This window comes from Opisthorchis viverrini (assembly GCF_000715545.1).
Source record: "Opisthorchis viverrini unplaced genomic scaffold opera_v5_66, whole genome shotgun sequence".
NCBI lineage: Eukaryota > Metazoa > Platyhelminthes > Trematoda > Opisthorchiida > Opisthorchiidae > Opisthorchis > Opisthorchis viverrini.
In genome coordinates, this window is record NW_008751723.1 from 751,436 (window position 1) to 772,848 (window position 21,413).

At 42.0% G+C, this 21,413-nt stretch overlaps 2 protein-coding genes across 2 annotated transcripts in view; one reads left to right on the forward strand and one right to left on the reverse strand.

Moving 5' to 3' along the window:
* The window catches only part of T265_04192 (hypothetical protein), a gene marked incomplete at both ends in the record, with an annotated part of 126,651 nt that overhangs the window by 100,848 nt on the left and 4,390 nt on the right, over positions 1-21,413 (reverse strand). The window contains one exon of the mRNA XM_009168874.1: positions 12,965-13,230. Coding sequence (XP_009167138.1) covers positions 12,965-13,230 — 266 coding nt within the window. The remainder of the gene's footprint in view (positions 1-12,964; positions 13,231-21,413) is intronic.
* The window catches only part of T265_13445 (hypothetical protein), a gene marked incomplete at both ends in the record, with an annotated part of 28,785 nt that overhangs the window by 5,929 nt on the left and 1,443 nt on the right, over positions 1-21,413 (forward strand). The window contains 8 exons of the mRNA XM_009168900.1: positions 170-557; positions 2,376-2,478; positions 3,558-4,105; positions 5,762-6,071; positions 8,962-9,065; positions 10,458-10,556; positions 12,840-13,454; positions 18,478-18,531. Of these exons, the coding sequence (XP_009167164.1) occupies positions 170-557; positions 2,376-2,478; positions 3,558-4,105; positions 5,762-6,071; positions 8,962-9,065; positions 10,458-10,556; positions 12,840-13,454; positions 18,478-18,531 (2,221 nt within the window). The remainder of the gene's footprint in view (positions 1-169; positions 558-2,375; positions 2,479-3,557; positions 4,106-5,761; positions 6,072-8,961; positions 9,066-10,457; positions 10,557-12,839; positions 13,455-18,477; positions 18,532-21,413) is intronic.

The following is a 21,413-nucleotide window of genomic DNA, read 5'->3' on the forward strand; positions in this document are numbered from 1 at the left end:
GGACAGAATTTCATTCGCACTACACTGAAAGGCCTCAAAATGCAACCAATATTTGTGTGAGAATATGTTCATCAGGAGATTCTGACATTAATTAACTTAAAAAATCTACTTTTAATATTCAAAGGCTTCACATCTTCCCTCATTGCTCGCTCCTTTTCTCGTTGAGCAGCTACCCGCTCATCATCTCGGTTGAGCACTTTTTGTCCCACACCCAACAAGTCACCCTGGCTACCATGCTACGCTGCTGCTTTGGACCACGACTGCTTCTACCCTCCACAGAATTCCTGTTCACCTTGGGAGATGCTCAGCTGGAAGCTGAAGAACACGCAGAAAGGGATTTTGAAGGGTATAGAAAAAACAGCGTAACCACAGTTAATCTAAGCAATGAGACCACCGTTTACTCCGGGGACGGAATGCATGTGCGATGGCCTTCACCTCGAGATCTGATTGGGCGAATTTTGTTGAAAGGTAAACGCCTACCTAAAGGAACAACAGGGAACGTCAGCACAGAGAACATGAATGGGCGCGGGTTTGGAACAAGACGATTCGCCAATTACGTAAGCCATACACTTCATCCTTTAATTATCCGTATCACGTAAAAATGTAATGTTTGACTTCGGCCTTGATCTTCTACCGCAACAACAATTCTTGATTATTTAACCCCAACACATTGGTAAAACCGGATCCGAAAAAATTCATTAGTTGTTGCCCAAAAAAGGTAGAACCCTGCTTTTCGTCGGCGCTCGCGAATTTTCAGCATAAAAGAAATGGTTCACAAATGTAGCATTCATCCAACTTCTAAATCAGACTCATGAGTAATTTGGAAGTTTCGAGTTATTTCACCAATGATCAACTGGTCGTCCAGTGATTTGGCATAAATTTAGTGAAAGTACCCCAGCAACAACCTGTACAACGATGGGGCTGCCGTTACGGGTCTTATAAATACTTATGTCAAAGTATACATTCCGTCTTTCAAGCAAAGTCATCCACAGTATTTAATAGAATCCGTGAATAATGTCTTGAAAAACTCCATCCATAGCTTTATCAACCCTTCTGAACGTACAGTACCTTTGTTGTTCAGTTAAACAAAGGTCCCAATAAAATAGTTTTCAGTGTCAATACATTCATTGTGTGAGTTCGCGTTTTGGGATCAACAGTATGTAGTTTATATACAAAGAACCTATAAGAACCTCACTGCAACCTGAAGTTACTGTTAGTTAGACAGGTGCTCTGCAACAACACTGTTTTACCTGTAACAGCCAAGAGAGTCGAAGGTTTATATAGGGTTATTGTACGAAACGCAGATTACTGTACAGAAGCATACCCATCAGCGATGTCATCAATCCTGTTGAGTATGATAAAACACAATAATTGTACGGTCCACTCCGTGGTAGTAAATCAAGCTTCTCTGATGTCATCAGCTCAAAAAATCCGTGACCATGTCTTTCACAGTCTTTGGGATTGTGCTTTTGAGAAGAATACGTTGACTTCTAAAGAGCCGTGAGGAAAACTACGTCTACTGTTCTGGATGACTTTTGTCTGTCTTATGAAGTTTGATGTGGACTTCATTTTCAATTGGCTTGACAGTAACTATCTCAGGCTGTAGCACCTGGAAAAAATCTTCAAATGGTAAGGTCTTTAATTGAAATATTTGTACACCAACTAGGATTCGCCTGTTTACAAATTCTAGGAAGTATCAGGGTCCGAGTTATTTGATTACATTCATTATCCAGCCTTTTATTACATCGACAATCTCAGGGTCGCAAGCATGTGTGCAGCAGTCATGTGAATGTTCACTGTGCCAGAATTGTCCCATTGCTTGGTCTGTGTACTGGTACTTCGTTGCAAAGTAAAACAATGAAACTAGTCGGTCTATGCTACGAAAAATGCACCACTATTTGTCAGTGACTCTCACGGTTTTATTTCATCCAAATGTGAATTTTTCTACCAGTACCTCGGGAGCAAGTTTTTTTGTGCTACAAAATCACATATTGTATCAGTCAAACAAGTTTGGTAGGCGTTTACTGTCACAGTAGAGTGACATTCTTTAAGCTGTTGATGTCGCGGTTAAACAAACGCAACTTTTCAACACCCTAAGAATGTCAGTTCGGTCAGTGCAGGGATTTCGATCTCAATGTTGGTTTTTGAGCTCATATCATCTGAATTGAGATGAATCCGCAGGAATCCTTATTAATATTACCAAACTTGAATTCGTTTTCAAAAATTTATGATGGTTGGCCTTCATTCGAATATTTCTTGACCAGGTTTGAATAGTGTTGCTTTCCCATAAAACCGTTATTTGTTTATCTCCGTATCCCTCTCATTCTTCTGGTTTCTCCTCGTGATCCAAGATATTATGTTTATTTATTTTGCAGCTTCCCGCTCATCAGTCTTCGGTGATCGCCAAAGAGCTGTCTGACCTCTTCTTTTTCGACTGCACAAATAGCTCTGCACTGCCTTCGTCGGACACTGGAAATGGTGAGTCTGTTGTTGATGTTTTGTCCGTTTTTTTGTGCATCTTATGTTGTCGAAAACTAGACTGTCGGTCTTCAAAGCCCTCACAATTTGTTGCTTGCACAGACGTCAAACCCACATCACATTTGGGATATAAACATGACGGACGAGTTAAATGAAATGTTCTGAATGTATCTTATTCTGTTTTGATCATGATTTATTCAGTGGTACAAACTGATCCGTTGCTTTAGTCCGTGGACCAACCATGTACATCCAATCTGCCCTCGCTCTTAGTGTGTTTCTTTGCTTCATTTGTGTCGGTGGCTGCTTCGCCTGATATCTTTTTGGATCGGCAAATCCAAAATTTCCATTAGGCGGTTTTTGATGACGCAATAATTAATTGCTAACACCAGCTGATTATAGAATGAATGACTTGTACTCAGTGACATGTTCCCCCCCCCCTGTGTGACTCAGTTTTTGGTGTAATATTCTGATTCTGGTACCTTTTACATCTAAAGATATTTACGTCTTGACTGAGTTTCCTGAGAATTTTGGAAAACGTTTGATTGGCATAGAAGTCTTCACGGATCAATGTCAGCTAACTTGACTAGATAGGTCTAGATAGGTTCGATTCAGCTAATCAGACTTTATTAATCCTTGCGCTGGTTGACACCATTCCTCATTCGACCTTGCTATCTCACCACTAGGTGAACCATCTACCGGTACGACATAATACCTCCTAAGTGCTTAGACTTAGACCTCACCTTCACTTTGGGCTTGACTGAGATGAATTATGCTCACCATCCAAGGTTTTTGACATTTGTGGATTCTTGAAAATCTACAAGCAGTAGTGGAACTGCGTAAGCCATTGCCAATGAACCAGTTCCTCCTACACTGTCCTCCTACACTGTCAGCTCATAATACTCGGTGGGATCTGGACAGAATTAGTACAAAGAGAAAAGGTTATGTTTTGCAACTTGAAACCATAAACGTTTCACCAAACTAGTACTCGACTGATCGGCTTGACAATTTACTGATCTTATCTATTGATTATGCATATTATTGCGATCAACTAAGCTTTTTCATCCCTTTGTGATTTATAGGCTCACTTTCCACAAAGCCAAAGCCACTGGACGCACGTCTATATCAGTACACCCGAAGCACAACGGCTAACATGCAATCCACAAAGTTTGGTTCGTCCCTAGTTGTTGTGGGCACCCACGGTGAGGCTGGACTTCCGGGACGTCATTCTTCAAAAGGTGTAAGATCTAACACGGACAAACTGCGCGTGCATCCGTACCACGTGGTACAAATTAGTGAATCAGAAGCTTCAAAGGCTTTGGGTCGTGCCTCGGGAGATCTGGTGCAAGTGACAAGAAACACCATGCTCGAGGTCATCCCAAGTCCTTCAAGAGCAGACAGCAGCAACATCAATCCGGTTGATATATGGGCCTGGGGTGGACAAGTGGTCCCCTTGAATTACCAGACAGCTGGACTTGTTATGGATTTAGCAACAGGGTTTTTCGCAAGAAATGGAGCATGTGGTTATGTCTTGAAGCCATCCCTTTATCGGACGGTGTCGTCTTTCTTCAATCCAACCGCCGAACCCTCAGTTGGTTTACACCACAATCCCCCAGATACAACACCGCAGGTGATTTTTTTGGCCGTTCTTTTTAGTCAAGTCATACTCATTGTCTCGTTCATACTATGTGTTGCTATTTCCAAAAGCACAACATACATAGTAAGTCTAACTGTCAGTTTTGCCTTGATAATTCGCTGAGGTTTGCAGCCTTTAGGGGAAAAAATCATAAATCCAACAGGTAGTTGCAATTTACTGGTGACATGAAATGTCCCATAACTGTCAGTTTTGCCTTGATAATTCGCTGAGGTTTGCAGCCTTTAGGGGAAAAAATCATAAATCCAACAGGTAGTTGCAATTTACTGGTGACATGAAATGTCCCATTATTCTAGTTTTTATTGTTTTTCTTACCGTTAGCACAGGCACATTTACTTAGCCAAAGTTAGGCGGGGAAAATTATCCTTGATCAGTCGGGCGTTAGATTTGCCATCTCGGAGAGAGCCAAAACGTTTTGAAGTGCACATCCCATATATGATGAAGCAAGTGTAAAGTCAATCCGGGCGTTTGCTTGCCGAAAACATCGATTTCCGACGAAGATAATAGCCCTCTCGGAGATGTTTACGAAGGCAAATTTGTAAGAACAATAGGCTGCAGCTAAACTCTGAGATGTCAAGATACCTAACTTTCGGCACCTAGCTCACCAAAGTCTACGAGGAAATCCACGAAAGCCTGATCGGCTGGCAGACGTTTCCAGCATCATTTTCACAATACGCACAATTACGAAGTTCTGTGAAACAGCTGGAAATTTGGCATTTGAGATTTTATTCGTAAGTTTGATCAATGCTTTCATTACGGCTGCGTGTCATAGAACGTGTTTTTTCTTCGAAATGTCCTGTTGTTAGATGTTAAACCCATCAGTGGAATTACCCACCTGTAAGTAATCAGTTCTTTATTGACTACTGAATGATTTATTGGTTTCATGACTAGGGTCATGAGGGACGATTATTAGAGAGTATTCACTCTTCCCGAAATTTTCACCCTTTTTCCTTGTTCGACCTCCCCACATGGGCTATCACCAACGGTTTAAAAATGGTCATATTTTTTTCTCAGCAAGTTTTCCGGTATAAAAAACGAGAATTCAAATAAAACATTACGTCACGTGGAATTCCGTGCAGTCTGATAAATCGTGGTATTCTTAGAGGTCCCGTTTTTTTTAGGTCGCATACTCACAATTTTTCCGGTATCTAAATAGTGGGATCAAAGAATCCCTTGAGACTCTCGTGTTTGCAGAAGTACTTTTTTCCGGTATACTTTTACATCGTCAATACATATATATATATATATATATCGGATGACTCGAGAGTGCTTCAAATGGATGGCCTCCTATCAGTACGTAGTTGTATTATTCACACAATAAAGTGAGTTTTATTTACTTGTGCTCGTACGGATCAGCAGCTTGTCTGCAGAGAAGACCGCCGCACGTATCAAATTAAGTTATTGTGATCCGACCGGGTAGCGATACTGGCGATGAGGGGAGCATCATACTTCTGTGAGTTTAACTGCACGCTATTTACCGCTTTTTCACACCAGAACTTTATCTCCTGTTCTCAGGAGGATTAGCATGCAAACTGTATTTTTAGCCCAACATGCTGGATTAATCAAATGAAGAGATTTGCGTGACGAAAACAGATGGAGAGCGAGTGACATCGGTTTCATTTGTACATTTAGATTTTTCGACTGAGGATACTCAGTGCGCAACAACTCCCCAAACCAAGAGGTTCAATCTCTAAGGGAGATACAATCGAACCATACGTCGTTGTAGAAATCCATGGCATTCCCGTTGACTGCGCAGAGCAACGGACCTGCACTGCGCCGGCTGGAAACGCGTCTGGTTACAATGCTACATTTGATAGCACTTTTGAATTTTGCGTACAGTTGGGTAGTCTCGCTCTGGTGCGTTTCGTCGTGTTAGATGACCAGGCGATCGGCGATGACTTTATTGGTCAGAACACAATTCCATTTGATTGTCTACTGACAGGTGAGTGTCTTTTAGTTATTACCTTTAATCATGAGGGGAGAGTTTTAACACAACTTCTAAGCCATTCTAATGTCCAGGATATATTTCCGCGTGATATATTTTTCGACTAAGAATTTAAGTCCCGATGAAGTAATTTATCACCCATGTGGTGTGCAAAGCTTTTAAGATCACATTGGACGGATAATCGACACGCGCACCTGGCAATTTTCATTGGTTAAATCTGGAATGCACCTTTCAGGTAAGATACCCACATATTAGAGGAAGTCTAACTGTGCAGAGTTGACTCGCATTAGGAGGAAACGGGATTTTAGGTCAGTGCTATCCCAACAGTTGCATCAGAGACTAGGTGAAAGGCCTCTAATTTGATTAAATTTAGGCCAGCCGAATTCGAGTAGATAAACTATTGTACTAAGCCAGGGTTTGATCCACAAAGCCGCCTTCACGTTATTTTCCCAACACCTGTTCTGATAACCCATATAATTTTTCGAATATTGATTTGTAAAATGAGGGGTTTTATTTGAATTTGGACAAGGATATGTGCAGCCGTGAGAGGACTTGTGGATAGGAACGCCAAGTTCTTGAGAACATTTGCAGCGTAACAACCATTGTTCATAGTTTTCTCACAAATTAGACCCGCTTAACTCGACAAAAAAGAATGAAACTTGAAGGAAGGTTTGTGATAAAGCAACTACATTAAATGTATGCTGATGTATGCATGTATGTCTGATGTAATATTCAATTCGTGGTGCCGTTACAATATGCAATTATGTACCATCGAATTCAGAACGCAGGAAGATATCTGGGTAACTCAGCTACGCCTCTGTACAGATCCACCTCAAATTTCATTCTGTCGATAACCTCATATGGATATTTGTCCAACGTTGCATCGTCACGCTCGGGTAAATATTTGGTGAATAAATATTCCTCAGTGGTCTATCCAGAGTGTTCTAACCAGTTGAACACAGTGATGTTTTATCAAGTATGTGAATACTATGAATTATGAGGATCAAAGTTTAAAGCTCCCTTGTCCAGTTAAAGATAAGCTCAGGTAATTGGTCTATAGCTCTGGACTACAATCATCAAATAATACAGAGGTTGGTAAATACATCCCCATAGCTTTGCATCAGGATCAGAATCAGACTCCACAGGTTATGATGACTACTTAAGCTGTAGCCTGACCCCACCAAGCACAAAATGGAACATCCCACTGTACATAGAGTAACAGGGGAAGTAAACTATTCAAGGACACCACATAATCACAAAGCAAACACAGAAGCAATTCCAAATCACCAAATAACCACTAGTTTGTTGGAGTTGTGGGGCTCCGCATTCCACCAGGCTATATCTTTATATTTATCACTGCAGCAAATGCAGCAGGCCTGCTCACGGAGTCAAACACTGCCCACCTCCACGGCAAAACAAAGCAATTAATTATTATGTCAAACGACCTGTGGATCAGTGGGACATTTCAACATGCAACGAGTTTCTTGATAGGCAACACTACTAATAAATTTGCTGAAAATCAGCCCAGGAGGCTCGTCTGGCAGGCTCACTCAACGCGTTTCCCCCAATCGTATGTTCTGTCTGGCAAGCAATGTGGGCTCACTTCGCGAAATACACTCCTCTGCAAATTATCCGGTCTTAACGAGAGACTCAACGGAATCCCAACTGAATCTCTCGTTTATGATACTGTCCAAAGGAATGTGCTCCTTAGGTGCCATCTGAGATTACAGACTGTAAGAACGGGTTCGTTCACAGCAGTTTTTGCCTTAAATTCACCACCAAATGGTTTTGGGTCACGAATACCTGTAAAATTATATTGAGTCTTGATTTATTGTGTCGACGAAAGGATTTGACACGCCGTATTTTATACTATACAAATTTATTTAAGTCCTACCTCGTTTTAAGAAACCATCGAGCGGATAAAACGCCTGCGAAATTAACAGACTTGATCCTCCGGGATTTTGTGCCCCGAGAAAACCTCATCCTAATGTGATAAGCAAACAGTGTAGATTGCGTGTTTCCTCATATTGCTGGACAAAATTTGCACCAACTTGTTTTTTGCATCAACTGTGCTGCCTCATTCGATCTGCCACCAAAAGAATGTAGTTACTGAACGAAAATTCATGCAGTTTCACAGTCCTCATTTTAGAACTTTATGCAACACAAGTTTATTTTTCGGAAGTTCACATGATTGACTGCTTGTTTTAAAGTGCTTTCTTAAATAGACTTTTTGGTGCGCAATAACTCCAAGACAGGAACAAGTGTGATAGTCCCCAGGACCGTTTCTTATCTGAGAGAAACTCCTTGCTTGACTGATACCAAATTAGGTCTGGTCATGTGACAAGACTCTCCAAGAAAGATTCACTCAGAGTAACGTCCCTTCATTTGCATAAGCGTCTTCCTATGAGGCAAAATATAATGGAAAATTCAATAAATCTTAACTGTGACAGTGGTGTTTTGGAAGTCGTCAACCCATGTCTTTATGGCATCAGTTGTAAAATTAACGGGATAAGCTAATCCATATGGAATATTTCCTGAAGATCTACATTATTTCTTGGTATTTCAGGTGTATCCTTTTTTATAAAGCCCACATGTATTCGAAGCATTTAGCCGGGCGGGACTTAGTTTGATGCGGTTTAATATCATGCATGAGAAACTTGGACGTGTTGAACAAAAGGATGGATGAAATGGTTCGTACTTCACGGGCAGCTGACCCTTCGTGAGAATCCACCAGTAAACTTGTGTCAAATGCCTTCGGGATGAATAGGCTTTTACTGCTTTTCTTGGTTAATTATAAAGTGTATTACATAATATTTTCTTCATTCGTTTTCATACACCAGTTTTTTTATTTTTCATTTCTATCCCCAATAAACTACTTTTCTCTCAGGGTACCGACATGTCCGTCTACGCAGTGACACCGGTGAACCGATCCCCCAAGCGACACTTTTTATTCACGTGACAATCACAAGCAGAACAGAGGAGGGTACCGAGGTGAGCGATCAGAATGCATTTCATCTGCCTATCTGGTTTCGAGAATACGCGCTAGATTTGTTACTTGAAGTTTTGTCAGTAGTTCAAATTAAAAATTATACGGGATTTCAGGTTCGAGTGGAAAACCACCTCACCTTACTCTTTCACTTAACCTGTGGATCCCCATACAGAACGAGGATTGCACTCAAGTACAAGTTACATTAAGCTGTTTAGCATGTTGTGTCGGACACTGACTAACCAGTTAGCGCGTTGCGAGTGTTGGGTAGGAAGCCCAGTGTGCCCAATTCGCTCAACTCACACAATCAGTTATGCTGTGCTAACCTAATGGATGCCTCCTACAGCACGTACGTTTTGCGGGCGACGAGCGAGAAACATACTGTTTCTCAAGTCATATAGTTGTGTGGTTATATGGTTGCGTTCAGCTCACTCAAGCTGCCAACCTTTGGTTGCTCGTCCCGCAAGCGCCGGATTAAGAAATTACTTTCCGCCAATTTGGTTGAAAATGCACTCACCCCATATACCAACCAAGAGTTGTTCGGACTAATAGACGCGTATTTAAACGTGCACGTTCCAGGAGCCGAGTAGTAAAACCACTTCCCGCATGCTTTAGTAAAATTACGAAGTCACTCAACCCAGACATTCAACCAATATCCATATTGAAAGTTGAGTGAGCGAACCGCTGGTTTTTTATCGGTAGTCCCAGATAGCCTTTGTCGGGGTGATAATGACTGCATCTCTAGCCAGGCGCAAATCCGCCGTAGCAGGAAGCTCTGGTGATTTTCATCCCTATGATTAACAATGCCATATCCTACCACCGTCCCGCCACCAGTAGCGAAGGTGATACCACACAATTTTGTTCTGCATGTTATAAATCGCCAGATATACTGCTGGGAAATTGGAATTTTGAGGACCCAGATAGTTGGTTTCGGGTTGTTTGCTACCCGAATAATATGTATGCGTGTCATTTTATAAGTACAAATGGAAAAATGACAGTTCATGTACAAGACGCTAGTTCTTATTCTGGAGACTCGGTACAGCCATTCGTAGTCAATATCACATTGATATGCTTTCATATAATGTAGAACACACAGACTGCCTCGTGGATATTCGATGAACTTTCAAGTCTCAACTTGCATGACTTCTCTCTTTAAGTCGCATCAGGTATTTTTTACCCTTCCTGGTGCTTTTCACACAAAATCACTTTGTTCACTTTCACTGTGCTTACTTGGTAAGGACATATAATGAACTCTGGTTTTGAAAAGAAAAAGCAACTTGCAACGATCAAACTAATTCCATTACTAACATTATGAATAGACCATGTTCTCAAAGGTTGTATTCTTCCATCCACTCTGCTGTACCTGGCTTATATGTTTGAATCTTTTTTGGCTGCAGACCTGTTCATCAAGTGTTCTTCAGCGCTGGAGAGCCAGAAAACGGCAGCATACGCAACTCAAGAAAATCGGTACATCAACGTTTGATGACATATTCAAGGTACAGTCCCCAGCAGACCTTGTTCTAGGCTTTTCTTGGTCGTTGCCCTAAACTAAATGTGTTTTCCTTTGTGCACCAATATGTGTATATGTGTCTGTATATGTGTCATTGTGTTGAAACAAATTCATCCGTGTTTTTTATGTACAAATTACGATTTTTGAACAGTACGCGGACGATATCTCGGGTATTTTTAGTTTTTGAAGAGAAACTTGTTGGGATCAGTAGGTTCTACGGTCCCGAATAAATGACATAGTTGACTAAGACCACTGTGAAATAATGGTGCGTTACCCGACTGATTACCCCATTGTTTAAATAGGGTTTAGACCCAGTGATTTTACGATCTTTTATGGCTACAAAGTTGAAACTTGCATTTCTTTGAGTTAAACTAAGGAATATATCGCCCACATGTCTCTGAAGTATTCGAAAATCAAATATAGTCGTCAGACACGGGTACAGCATCCGATAAGACGTACCACAATGTGAGTATGTTTCACCCTAAAAGTGAAAATTTGATGAGAATTTTTGGTACAAATTGCTGTGCTCACCAACTTTGGAGGTACGATTGGGGTCTATCATGAACATGTCACTAAATGATTGCCTATACTCCGTTCGAAGCTAATTACATGGATAAAATACTGTCAAATGCCTGATGTTCCAACTCAGATTTTACAGGAAGTGTTCGTAGGTGGTTTTAACCCCCGTCAAATTCGGCGTTCGAGCTAAATCAACTCCATACATCTTCCAGCTGATTGCTAGTACAGTCCACTATTCTGCTAAAAAAGGTCCCTCCTTCTTTTCAACCCCTGTACAATCCAACTAAACACGCTCGTCGATTATAAGGTCGGACTACGCCCAGACAACTACACTCGTGTACTCATACCTGCTACTTTTGTATTCATGCAGCTAAGAATCATGTTCTTCCAATCATTTCCAAAAATGCTATCAGGGTAAGTTAACATTAGCAGCTTAACCAACAAAATGCATTCTTTCAGAAAGGATGTGTGCTTAATTTAAAAGTTTTATACTTCAAATTGCATATTTTATTACCTCATTTTGCAACAGGCGATTTATGATAAAAGGCGAAGGCCTTTAGAGTGGGAAATATCAAAACCTCATCATTTGTTCACGAAAACGTTTAAACTGTTGCTCATCGAACCTTATAAGAAATGGACAAAAAATCCATTTAAACGAGTTAAGCTACATATGTTTTCCTCACTGACTACCGCAGCCCTTCATCTTTCCACTCACCCCGGTCTGGTGTTGAAACAAACTCTAAAGGATCATTTGTTCACGAAAACGTTTAAACTGTTGCTCATCGAACCTTATAAGAAATGGACAAAAAATCCATTTAAACAAGTTAAGCTACATGTGTTTTCCTCACTGACTACCGCAGCCCTTCATCTTTCCACTCACCCCGGTCTGGAAACAAAACAAACTCTAAAGGATATGAGGATCAGATATATAGTCTTAACTTTGTATTTCCTCAAACTGTGATCCACAGCTGCATGCAGAACGTGATGATAAGAATTAGTCATCTGAAAGGTTGATGTACTTAAATCTCAAAAGCCTAAACCATTTAAAACGAGAACGGAACGACTACCAATAAATCCGGTTCGTCCATCACCTCAAACTAAACAAGCCCTTTGAGTTGTTTACCACAACATCTGAGACATCTGGAAAGGTTCTTGCTTTGTCTCTACTCTACATGGTTGCAGTTGAACGCCAAAGATTCCACTGAACTTAGCGGTTTCGTTGTAAAAGCTTCATCAGAAATCGAGATGGCGTCATCAGTACGTGAAGGATCAGTGCGCCGGTAGGTGGGAAATGTCTTCAGCTCACTAAATTACTAGCGTTTTTCAGAATATGCTCTTCACACGCCCTTATCCTCTAAAACCGTCCCGAGCCAACACTGGCTTAGTATATTCAAAAATGTCCGAGTGATCCGTCTTCTTCTCATGGAGCGCTTAATTCGGACTGCCTGCAGATAAATTGGTGGATACCATTTCAGGATTTCAGTGGCAAACCTAGGTTTCTGAAATTTTCACTTGAGGTTTTGCAGGCCATTAAAGTAGTGGACTCTGTCATGTGTGCGGATTCGTCCAGAAGAGTTAGTAATCCACCATTTCAGTTGACCGACCGCAGTTAATCTAACTGAAGCAACCACGATCCTACTAGCCTTCATGTCACGGTTCAACTTTGTGTGTTTCAATAATGGGTGTTAGAAATAATGTAGATCGCTAACTACCTGATCTATCATTTTGGGAACTCCATTTTTTCTTTCAGTCCGCCAGCTCAGTTGTCCACCAAGCTGTCGAACTACGCAGTAAACTGTTGACTGCATTTGATCATTTTCGTCGATCCTGCGGTGAGACATCATCAACAATGTCCATGGCTCAGTGTATACGAACTTTGGCCTCAAGGATGAATGCAGCATGCGGAAGTCCGGATGCATGGCCTGTGCGCATGCGCATACGCCAGGAAGATGAACTACCCCATTTGGAGTTGCTGGGAGCAAGTCCTTTTTTCGGATCTACGTTGTCAGTGTTCCCAGGTCTCCCAAGCGTAGGAGAGACGACGTCAGTAAGAAATTCCTCTTCCCGAATGTCACCGGCTGCCAATTTACAACGATCCCCTTCCATCACATTATCGTCTCGCAACTTTTTTTCGCGTAGGCCTAGGCGGGACAACAAGTCTGCAGATGATGACACCTCATCTACGCTTTCGATCGATGTTAGTTCCAGCTCATTTTCCAGCAATAAGAGTCAACAGAAGGAGCATTCTCCCACTAGCATATCACTTCCACGTCGACCCAGTATACATTCCAGTACGAGTAGCATCTCGTCACTTTCAACGGGGGGAGTCGAGAAAATGCGGCGCACTGTTGCTGAGTTTGAATCAGTAAGTCTTTCTTCGAAAAAATAAACTAGCTGAACTAAATTCTCACTGTATGTTTCGCCAGAGGTTACGATGTACCTCGTTAATCAACTACCTTAAAGACCAGGCTCGTGAAATAGGATCGGACATTGTTCATAGTAGTCCTGATGCAGCGAGGAACATCACTCTGCTAGCGGATCCTTTGTTTCAACAACAAAAGTTTGTTCTTATGAGTAGTACATTACGAATATACATGTTTCGCGATATCTCAAATATCGTAGAGACTGAAACATGAGGCGGCCCGGTGCAGCACATTCAGTTGCCTGGAGACATCTCAAACGCGAGATTCAGCTGGATTCCAGGTGAGTCTCTCGCAAAACCAAAAATGTTTGCAAATGTGTGTCTTTTCTTAAAGGTTTGTCCCCCTTTTCACTCGTTTTCATTTGAAGAACAAACAGTCGACGCTTGGGCTCTTTGTAGGATTCAATGATGCAGAGTCTGCGTCCAAGGAATGCTTCCGACGAAATTCGAGTATGGCGCACGTAGGACGTGGGATTCAACTTAGGGTTTTTAGCTTGAATTTTTCTTACCGAGGTTTTGGAACACAATTTCAATGGTCTCTTATATCTCAAGGTGCTTACTGGTAGTAGTTATACCACAGCTTGTTTGCTGAAAGCCTGGTACAATTCCACTTCCAAGTCATCCATACCGATGTAACCTAGATGGTCGGTATTCGGCTAGGATAATAAGATTCTGTCACATTCACCAACCGGCTTAAGCATGCCAATTTAACTGCAAATCCAAGCACCATCAGGAAGAATTGTAATTTCCGGCATACTAATAAAATTAAACTACAATTTTACGTGACTCGACCTGTAAGTTGTCGGGGCCAGGTCCCTCATAACCACAATAAAAACTGAGGAAAAATCGGAACAGACAAGTTCACCCCTTCATTTTCACTCACATACCGCCTTTCGGTACATTTAAGACGATATTGTTTGAAGAAAAACAATCTTCAGTAGGTGGCACACTATGAGGTCCAAACTCCAAGAGTAGGTATCATCCGAGCTTATTTTTTAAAGCTTTCCCTGAAGAATGGTGGTCAAATTGGTGATCAAAAGTCGGATATGTAAGTTCTCAATCTCCGGTGTACCTACCATACTTTGGATAGCTACTGTATTACCACACATCTAATCCGGGTTTTAGCTAACTGATAAATTTCTCAAACAGTGGGGTGTTGAACCACATATGGACTGTCCACAAAGCTAGCAGATTAAATGGGAACTTCGAAAGTTAAAATAGCGTAGTTGAATTATGTGTTATAATCTGACGTTCCGGTTTTCATGGTCAACTTTCCCCAAGAATTTCTACAATTTCCTGAGTGTGAGTCAAATGCAGCATCGTTTGGTTCAGCTATCATGCCTTCTGATGGCTGTGTTCCTGAGATCAGTCGGCAGTGAGATGCGACAAGCCTGTGCGGGTGTGTTAGCTCCATATATGTGTACGCATGATTGAGCGTGTACTTCGATTAGGATGTGTCTCCTTCTGTTTAGTTGACTGTGATACATCATTTTTGAGACCACTACTTGACATCCGTCTACTTTGCTTACTATAGTGTCGTTTAAAATGTGCACATTAGCAGGTGCTACGACTGCTCAACTTAGCTATGCCACTCCTAGCACGCCACCACAAAAAGGGGGTGGAATGCCAAAATGTTGCTGCCATCCTTTGGTTGTACTAGCATGCATGTTCAGATAGTTTCAAAAATTTCACCATCAGATTTACAGGCCCTAGAGATACAACAGGCCTCTTTTGTACCAGTTTCCATTTGGAAGTTACAGTGCTATTCCTGTGGAAATTTGGACCCGCTATATCACCGCTACGATCGCAAATTATTTCGGGATGTTTTGCAGCTGTTCAACAATGCCTTCAGTATTGCGTTCCCCCTTTTTTGGCAAACCCGACATTGTTGCCTTTTTATGGCTTGGATTCTCAATACCCTTGCACGTCTGTAGGAATGAGATCGTCTCGAATGAAACTTCTGTTCAATTAGAGCTATCTTTATCTACAAACATCGTGACTAATGGTGCAAGCCAAAGAAAACTCTAAGTTGGCATTCAAGAAGGACATCCAGTTTCAGGAACACCCCCAACAGCCCACGATCGGTTGTGTTGCCCTTCTGGGCTTCATCAGGAAGGCGGGGTCCCATAGTTCCCGCCGACCTTGCACAAAATTCGACAAACCGGTAGTGGGCTGTTGAAGAGCTTTCAGCAACCCTGTGAATATCCTTTCCCCGAAAAAGTTTACTACAATATCTCGAATACCGCACCAACTGGAACGTCAAACGGTCTTAGTGCGGTACATTCAACTGAGGAATATCGTAAACGAGAGATTCAACTTGAATTCCTTTGAATATTTGGTAAAAACCAAATGGGTATGCAGTCGAGTATACTTCTCGGACTTCCGTCTGCTTTCAAGTTACATCGATTTCGCAGTGAAGCGGCCTTGACAGCTCCGGCTTCGCTAGTATGCTTTCCATTGTGCTTCCCTTCCATCATCCATATCCGTGATGCACAATTTTACGCCACTATAAGACATCCTCAAACCAACCAAGTGGAGATGTGAATGGCAAAAGTCAAAAGCCAGTTTTTTACTGAAAATCTTCGACCAAACTATCTTGCCACAGAACTGCTTCAGTTCATTTGTCTAATAACAGCTATTAATTTCCTTTCATTTACGTAACGAATTAGCGCAGTTGGAAGTTGTTATGCTATTTCACTCCATCTGTCTTTAAGTTGGCTCATTTGCCTGTTAAGTACCATCGTCCTCAAGCTCACGTTTTCCCTATACTAAACGTCTATCGGCAGTTGTCTGTGTTCGCTGGGCTGTCAGTCAACCGGGCAGCTGAGAACGCATGGCCGATAAACGACTCTTAGCTAAGTCTGTGAGAATGGTGGACCAGCCTGATTATGATCTCACGAGTCCGGTAGCATATGGGTGATAAAAATACACCCCTACATGCCAAATTGTGCAACAATGGGACTGTCGCAAGGTGTGCGTCAGTTAGACTGGGGGCGCACTGCGAAAATTCGATAACGGCTGAAGAGAACAGTTAACACTAACGAAGAGTGGTCGTCCATCGTTGCCAACACTGAAAGTTCGATCATCTCGGTGCCATCTCACTAATCGTTGACGGAACCTGTAACTTAATTTGAGGGAACCCTTTGACATCTGGTAAGTTATCGCACGAAGACCCCGTTACGAGAGAAAAAACGCAAGGAAAAATATACGGGATTTCCTTTCTTCCTTCGAAAGTCCTAGATTTCCAACTACCACTGTTGCCCAGTATTTCTTATTTCACTAAGAGCATTTATTGGTCGAAATAAGTCTGAATCCAGGATTCCGAAAAACTTTGTCGATGAAGTCCGGATGCCCAAGGGGTCAATTCATACCTAACGAACCTCACTGTCTGCAGGATATCAGTGTAGTAGATGCACTCACTAGTACTCACTAGTACTGATTAAAGTCCAGATGACACCTTAATCTATGGGTTGCAGCACTGAAGCACAGATTGCCAGTAGGCAGAGGATACGCGGGTTTGAGTATCTGACAAGAAGGGGTTTTGGTTTCGAGACAGATGATTATTTTCATTGAGATGTTCATCATCCTAGTTCCCACTGAAGAATACGGTAGTGCAGTCTTGGAATTTTCTATACCCAATGCCCATACATTCTCAACTTCGAAAAATAGCCCTTGCGGTACGCTATGGGCTTCACCATAAACCTAAGAACATAACTAGACCAAATGAATCATCAGTGAGCTCACTTCATATGAACACAGGTCATCTCCATCTTTCCGACATTAAGAATATTTCTATGACATTTGTCAGTTGTTTGTCACTAGTGGAATGATTATTCGTCTGAGCTTGTGGAGAGCCACCTTCCTTACACCAACAGACAACAACCGCTTCATCCCAGTGGAACGACTGAAAAACTACTGAGAAGCTACAGGCGCCGACAGTCGGTCTGATGAATAGACAAACCGAATTGCAGTGGAAGAAAAAAACGGACGTTCAATAACTTTTCCCTAGAAACCCAGCTTCATGGATTTTGCCACAGATCAGATTGATTGCTTTTCAGTGTATGTTAACCTGACATCAAGAGGTGATCATCATCTGCGGTTGGCCAGATCGCTGAAACGTTATTTTGACCAGCACAGCGTGCTTCACAGGGATCAAGTGACCGACAGTATCATGGTCGTAACTTGGCGAATTCACCTGTGTTCACAACTCTATTACATCTCTCGGTTTCTTGTTCCAGACACCATGTGATGGTTCATGTAATAAAGAGGCTGTGGTGTCACAGTGGGCGATTTTTAAACCAGCGCACAACGCACATTCGCACCGAGAAAAATCGGTTCGCCACCAATCCAACGGATACGAAATGCTAGACCTGGACTAACACGAGAGTGACCATCAAAATCATTACCTCAGTGAAGGTGCCTTCTAGTATGTGGGAAACTCCCAAGCCAAAAAGAGTAGATTCTGTGGTTTAGCTAACAGAATAACCCGTAGGGCCGGTTGGAATTCAGAAGTTTAAGGGGAATGCTTCAGCTATCGATAGAATTTACCATTGAACTCAACGCCAGCATATTAACATTCAAACGTGGTCTCATACCAGTGTACTAAGTGCTCAAATGTTCTACCATCCATTGAAATATGTACTGGCTTCATTTTACTGAGATTAGTTTGTTTGGCCTACAAAGAAGTCTTTGTATTAGTCAACAGGCATGAATTTCTCATTTGCACACGAATTTGGTATTGACAGCAGAGGAAACTGTATCCAGCCAAATCCTTCGTTTACTATGTTCCACTTCCTAAGGTTGACGAAAACTGTGGGAGTGAATCTACCTGATGAGCCCCAAGAAGGGTGAAATCGTTCGTCGGTCGTCAGCAGCGTTTAGACAACAAAGCATCTGTTTAGTTGTGTCTCCATAATAACCGTAATAACAATTTATTTACCCAATGCAATTCTCTCTACCTCAACAGGTTATCGAATCCGCAAAATCGGTTATCAAACAAGGACCTTACCTTCGAGTTAAGGTAAGGAATATTCAAATGTACGAGTATCATTCTCCACCCTCAACAGTAATCTTCCTCCATAGTTCCACGTCTTGTTCACCTTCCTCCAGCTTCCTTCGGTTCGCATTAGGGGGATTACCGCACATTTCGATTTTTTACTACAACGGAAAACTGCTTCAAATGGTTAAATTTTACCCCTGATTCTATCTGTAGTGGTTATCCACGCCTGTCCTATCACAGGGTGTTAACTGGTTGGTCGTTCTTTCGCATTAGGGGGATTACCGCACATTTCGATTTTTTACTACAACGGAAAACTGCTTCAAATGGTTAAATTTTACCCCTGATTCTATCTGTAGTGGTTATCCACGCCTGTCCTATCACAGGGTGTTAACTGGTTGGTCGTTCTTTCAACTGCGTTTATGCTGGACTGAGGAAATATGTTTTCAGAGCCCGTTGCCGTCGGTCGATGTCGTTTTTGTACCTCCTAACCACAATAATAGGGATAGTTCTAGCGCTGTCAGTTTGGTTCTCTCTGGTGATATACATTGGGGTGGAAAACAGCTGTACTTGGCTCAAATTGCGCGATACGAGCTCTCTCTAGGCAACCCAAGGCTTGACATTCTTTTGTGGTATAGCAGATAGAAATAGGAATGCAATTAGATGTTTCATACTGCAGATAGAGTCAGTCGACACTGAGAGCTGCGTCATCAGTTGCTAATGTAATTCAAGGACACGAGCTTCCGAACAATTGCTAAACACTACATCATGACTGGTGATGAGTGGCGGCTCAGCAGTAGAACTTTCACTTACACCGGGTACAGTTCTACTCATCCTGTTAGGTTGCAGATGCCCCAAAAGATCAAATGGCTGTATAGAGTGTTTATCTACTTTTCTCTATGAGGGCAACTCATTTTCTTGGTAAAATCTATGGTAAAACTTCAATATCTTTCCAATACATTCTAATGTATTTTATGTATTGTATGTGAATCTAGGCTTTCAGCATAGCGCACCATTTTTAGCCAAGCAACTTCACACGGCTTCATTCACCAACTGAGGTCTCCTAGGTAGCTTGGGATCTTCACTAGTCTTGTCTGTGCTCCTTCGAGACCATCGTTGGATCTGTATATCCCGCTTATTCACTAGGCGCGAGCAAATAAGTCCAGCTCACGACGTAGGGTGATGTAATGCTTTCCGGGTTGTTCGAGTTAGAATCCATTCCAATTTCGCCAAGAATGTAGACTGATCGAGCCAATTTCTACTAGTGTGGCTCGGAGTGGAAAGAAACAAGAATAAGAGGATTGACGAGCACGATTTTTTGGGAAAGTTGCCTCAAATTTTACAAACTCCACAGGTTCAAACAGTGATTGAAATTGGCGAACACCTGTTCCAGACGGGTAGTCGTTTTACATGATTATTGAAGAGATAGCTTAGTTCGTCGCTAGCATAAACTAGTCAGAGTACAGCTCAGTGGGAATGTCAGCGCCAGTGGTGGACCGTAAGCGGATCAGGAGAGGTCTAGCATGAACACGAAATGCCGAGTCGTGAAAACATCTGGTCAAAAACCAGAGCTGAACTGTTGCATCAGTGAATTTGCGCTTGAGTTGTCAGAGTGTCCGTTTGAGCAAGCCAGTTTAAAATTCTCACCTGAACGGAAGGTTTGTAAAGAAATCCTGTTTTACATCATGAAGATCTGATGCTTCGCTTTACATACTTCTATACTTAGCCAGCCGAAGCTTTCGGGCAACTTTGTTTTCTGTTGTTTTTCGGCAACCAATGCTACCGTTAGCAGAGAGACATCCGAAACACACATTCTTATCCAAATGGAATGGGACTGTTAAAATAGATATATTGCCTAAATGTGTTGTTTTTTTATTGTGTACTTGACCTCTATGAGTTTGAATGTCCTGAAACTCAGATAACACTAAGAGTGGAAAGTTAAGTCCCGAGGTCAAACTCCATATTTTTATTCAACATTTTGGCATCAAGCGAAAGTGTTCATAAACGACCCGAGATTGGAATAAATATACTGACGCTAGTTGGTGAAGGACTGTGCAGCCTTGTTTACATAATCTTCCTCATCATATGGTTTTAAGTTGACCATTCCCGTTGATTAGCCGAAATTTTCCACAGTTCTGAGGTTATTCCACTCTAAAGAAAGTCTGTCTGGGGTCCACATTGCAAAACGACTTTCTCTGATCGCGGTTATCCTACTGTGGAATTCCTCTGCTAGAGAATACCCCGGGCACTATAAAACAGCCTAAGAATGATCAATTCTTTGCGACGAATGCACACTGTGATATATTTTTCTTGTCAGATCATCAAGATTGACCAGTAGGGCCGGTTCAAAAACGTCATAGAAACGTACTGTCCACCTGGCCAACGATCCCAGCCTTTATCATAGGCATCACTCAACAAGCACCAATGAGTGCATGGGGCAACAGTAGTCTGCACCACTGGACTCCCCTCAAAACTAGGTTTTCTGGATATCAACACTTTTTCTATCGGGGCTAGTCCAGCCGAACCTCCATAGAACTGAGTGAGGTAGTGAATTCGGCGCAGTTCACGAGCAATTCTCAAGTTGAATCATAGTTTTACGGTTATTCCTAAACATTCATGGGCTGACCGGTCAGCGATATTAACAACCTTGTTTACAATGTACATCAGAACATTTCTCGTACCATTAGACCATAAGTTCGATACAGTCTGACCAGCCACACTGACGTTTTTGGAGTCTTGATATTAGTCACTATACAGTGGTAATCAAAGTGTTCCCCGATTGTAATACCATTTCGGTGTATAACTGCCACGAGGGTTGGGATACTACCCGTGCACCCAAGCCTAGACAGAAACAGTGAAACAACAAGGTAAGTTTTGAAACACGGATATTTCAGTCAGTAATTTCG